Source organism: Apis dorsata, unplaced genomic scaffold (genome assembly GCF_000469605.1).
Source record: "Apis dorsata unplaced genomic scaffold, Apis dorsata 1.3 scaffold_127, whole genome shotgun sequence".
NCBI classification, from domain to species: domain Eukaryota; kingdom Metazoa; phylum Arthropoda; class Insecta; order Hymenoptera; family Apidae; genus Apis; species Apis dorsata.
Genome location: NW_006263420.1, coordinates 1004168 through 1008785, shown reverse-complemented (window position 1 = coordinate 1008785; position 4618 = coordinate 1004168). Strand labels below are relative to the sequence as shown.

The 4618-nt window shown below is 37.1% G+C and overlaps 1 protein-coding gene across 2 annotated transcripts in view; it reads left to right on the top strand.

The window, feature by feature from the left end:
- The window catches only part of LOC102679361 (mitochondrial uncoupling protein 2-like), a 9963-nt gene extending 5345 nt beyond the window's left edge, over positions 1-4618 (top strand). For both annotated transcript variants that reach the window (XM_006612838.2, XM_006612837.2), the window contains exons 5-7: positions 1481-1590; positions 3460-3675; positions 4171-4618. In XM_006612838.2, coding sequence (XP_006612901.1) covers positions 1481-1590; positions 3460-3675; positions 4171-4550 — 706 coding nt within the window. In that variant the 3' untranslated portion in view covers positions 4551-4618. The remainder of the gene's footprint in view (positions 1-1480; positions 1591-3459; positions 3676-4170) is intronic.

The following is a 4618-nucleotide window of genomic DNA, read 5'->3' as shown; positions in this document are numbered from 1 at the left end:
TTTTTTTTTTTTTTTTTTTTTTTTAATTTACATAAAGAGCATCGACGACGACGACGACGGACGAAGATCGAGATAACATAATGGAAGTATTACGATATCGCGTATATTATATAAAATACGAAAAATCGCTGATGCATTGGCATTTTACTTATCATATCTTTACTCTTTTTTCTAATGCTAATTGGGTTTACCTGTCTTTTTTCTTTCTTTTCTATATATGTATTTAGCTTCGGTTCGATCTTATCGAGTGCTATCGATTGTTCATTGAACTAACACGTGATTGCATAATCAAGCACGTGTTCGTATACTTGATAATTGGATTTTATTCGAAGAGCTAACACATCTATGGCACTCGCCTCTGTACTTTATTTTTATACTTTCTCTCTTTGACACGAGATGCCTTTCCTATTCTTGAACGAAGTCGACAATAAATAACGATTATCGCTCGTAATTATTACATATTTATTTATTTATGGAAAATCAATAATTGCCTTTGAATACATGGTAATCGATGTTACGATCGTTCTTTAATGTCGGATGTCTCCTCACAGGAAGGCATCGCGTGACCACTTCAAACTCCCCACCCGTGCAAAACTTTTTTCTTTTCTTATCTCTTATTTCGATTTTCTTATTTTTCTCTGCTTCCATTTATTTTGCCTTTGCTCAGCCGCAGTTTTCCTTTTTTGAAAGATTGAAAATAAATAAAATAAAATAAATAAATAAAATAAAATAAAGTAAAGAAAAAAAAAAAAAAAGCAGAGTGGCGTCTCGCATGGTTGCGCCTCCTCTGCGAATACGATTTGTCATAATCGTGTCCAGCTCTCTCAGCGCAAGCTCTCTCCCGACTTTTCTAGCTGATCTTTTCTCTCGTACTCCTCCGATATTGTCGATCAGAGACTCTATTGGCTTCCCTTCCAATCTTTTTTACATAAAAAATGTTATAATTATATAACATTTCAAACGAATGTTTTTAATAACACGATATCCATTTTTTTTATCTTTTTTTATCTTCTTAATCAAATAAGAAATAAGGGAGAGAGAGAGAAAAAGAGAGAGAATTCACCCTTTGTTGACTAGTGTCCTTTTAAAAATATGCATTCAATACTTATATTTTATAATTGCGTTATTAAATATATCGATATGGCGATTATTCCATCGTCATATCGTTATTAGCAGCTTCGATATTTCGATAAACAGGATCTAGTTTCCAAAAGGTTAAAAAAAAAAAAAAACGGAACGAAAATTGAATTGTTTGAATTTTTCAAAAAAAAAAAAAAAAAATTATTATTCGATTCATTCGAAGGGGAGCAAATTAGAGAAAAAAAGAGAGCGAGAGAGAGAAAAAAAGAAATCGAAAAAAAAAAAGAAAATAAACAAAAACTTGTAAAAGCAAAACAAATCAAAAAAAAAAAAATATTACCCTGGGCTACGTTTGAGGGTAAATTGTGAGGGCGGTGAGCTTGAGCGAGGGTGGTTACAGGAGCCTGTACGGAGGTCTGTCCGCGGGACTCCAGAGACAGATGTGTTTCGCCAGCATACGGTTGGGCCTCTACGACGGGGTGAAGTCACGCTACGCTGGAATCATCGACGGTACATCCAACAAACTCCTAACTTTTTGATTACGTAATCCTCCTATACGATATAACCGGGTATAAGCGCGAGCGCGAGCGAACGAACGCCGCGCACGTGCTCTCCATCTCTCTGTTACATGAATGAGTGACACACGCGTAAGTAACGGCTGGTTGGTCGATCATCGACCGCCATCGGCTACCGCGTGCTTTTTTAATAGAAGAAATTATACGAATTTTATATATATATAGACCTATATATATATATATATAGACATATAACAAGAGAAAAAAAAAAAAATAAAAAAAAAGAAAAAAAAGGTGAAAGAAAAGGAGAGACGGAGATACAGCATCCCGGTCCGAGGCTGCTGCATTTTGGCTCGCGATATCGAAAGTAACTCGACAGGGCACCCTTGCGAGAGGTCTTTTTTTTTTTTTCTCTTGTTATATGTCTATATTTATATATATATAGACATATAACAAGAGAAAAAAAAAAAAAGAACTCCCGCAAGGGTCCCCTGCCGAGTTACTTTCGCTATCGCGAGTCAAAATGCAGCAGCCTCGGACCGGGATGCTGTATCTCCGTCTCTCCTTTTCTTTCAACTTTTTTTTTTTTTTTTTTTTTTTTTTTTTTATGCTATTTCAATCGATTAACGCAGATGTTAATGTAGACGTCTCGCATCGCTGATCGTCGTCATTTCTACGATCTAGAGTCGACCGTCGAAAAGGAAGTAAAGGAAGAAAGAAGGCTTACAGATAATCACTGCCTCAAGAGTAGTATGTCGTTTGTACTCTTCTTCTGCAATTTGAATTATTTGTAAATTAATTTTGTGTGCTATTGTTATTTATTGCGTGTACTCGTGAACGATCGATATTTTCGTATCGATAAACGGTATTTTTTTTTTTTTTAATATTTTTTTTTTTCTCTCGAAATTTAAAAACGATAGTAAAAAAAAGAAGAAAAAAAAAAGGAAAAGAAAATGCGCAGTTCGATCTCGTAACCGATATGATTTCCCAATTGAATTCCATTCTATTAAATTTTTTGCTAATCGCGTGTAAACTAATACAGCATTATATCGATAAGAAAACAAGCATGTATGTTTCCGGTATTTTTCATGTATGTATGCGTGAAGTCGATCGTGATAATTTTATTATCGGTTATTTATAATTAATCTCTTATCGAGGATAAAATATCTTAATCAGAAGCTAAACGGTCGTAACGCGAATTTCGAATTTGACCCTTCATGGCATGTTGTAAACTATTTCCTTGCGTAACTTATCGGCGTATTTGTAACTGAACCTCTTAAACGGATCACTTTACTTGAATCAAGAAAGTTGCTAAGATCGTATAAAGCCGATGACGCAATGATACTCGAGATCAGCGATACATTTCATATCTTTGAGTATTCAGAGATAATACACTTTAGAATATACTTTTCTTTTTTTCGAAAGAAAGAAAAAAAAGGAAAAGAAAAAGAACGAAATAACGAAAAATAAAATCGAAGTATAATATTTATAATAATTATAATAATTATATTCATGATTGTTGATCTCGAGTATCAGGCTCGTATCAGTACTTGACCCAGTTCTTATCGCAACACATTGTACTCTAGTAGAATGTGAAATCGTGATATTCCGTTTGAGAAAAACCCTCGTGACGTGAAAATTATTTAGACTGAGCGTTGATTGTAACGTGATGATAATCAATAAGCCAATAAACGTGCTGTTACCGCGCAGAGCGCGATCTTGTCCCACCCTGCATCCTAATTACTTTTTTATCGATTTGAAAACCGTGAAACGCAAAGCGTGTAACGTGCATATCTCGAAAAAAACCCAGACAAATAAACACCGGAACGAGCCGTTTTTTCACCGTATTCTTTTATCTTGACAGGTAATAACAGGAGCGCGAGCGGATCGAAGAGTATCTCCGTACGAATCGCCGCTGGAATCACGACAGGCGCCCTGGCGGTGCTCTTTGCTCAACCGACCGACGTCGTCAAGGTACGCCTACAGGCTGGAAGTAATGGAGGATCGGTGAGATATAGCTCCACCCTGCAAGCGTACAAGAATATCGCTGCCGAAGAAGGAACGCGGGGCCTTTGGAAAGGTACCATCGTTCAAATTGTATTACGATTAAATCCAACTTACGCGATATAAATATACGATATATTTTCGCGAGTATGCGGATTCGTTGCAAATTTCTATTGATCGCGATTCCCGATATTAGTCAAAAATTCGAGATAAATTTCATTATGATCTCAATATTCAGGTAAAAAAAAAAATTTTTGTATGCAGCATATATGTTTATGGAATATTTGAAACAGCCAATAATGCGCTTTAAGCGATAAAAAATAATTTATATTCTCCGATTGTATTCTCTAATTGTCGTAAAAAAAACATAGCAACATGGATTGATTTAAATTTCAAATTCTCGAGCGACATTGATAGAGAAAAATTAATTAAATATTTCTAATAGCTTATTAATCGATTCTAATTTCGAAATTTTCTCTCTCTCTCTCTCTCTCTTCCATTCGATCTAAAGATCGATTCAAACGTGTGCGAATCACGTTTAAAATTAATCACGAATTCTCCCTTCATTCAGGAACTATGCCCAACATCTCGAGAAACGCGATCGTGAACGTGGCGGAGATCGTTTGCTACGACATCATCAAGGATTTCATCTTGGAATACGGATATCTGCGCGATGGGATTCCCTGCCACATTACGGCCGCGGTGGCGGCAGGGCTGTGCACCACGTTGGCAGCCAGCCCTGTGGACGTGGTGAAGACTCGTTACATGAACAGCGCCCCCGGCGAGTACAAGGGCGTCAAGGATTGCGCTGTTCGTATGATGATGAAGGAAGGGCCGTCCGCGTTTTACAAAGGTTTCGTGCCCAGCTTCACGCGGCTCGTTTCCTGGAACATCGTTCTCTGGATCACTTACGAGCAGTTCAAGGTCTACGCGAAGAAGCTGAACCAGTAAACAATTACACATCCCCCTACGCGTCTCTACGTCGTTCTCGTCGATCGACTGGGCCGCATCTTCGTCGA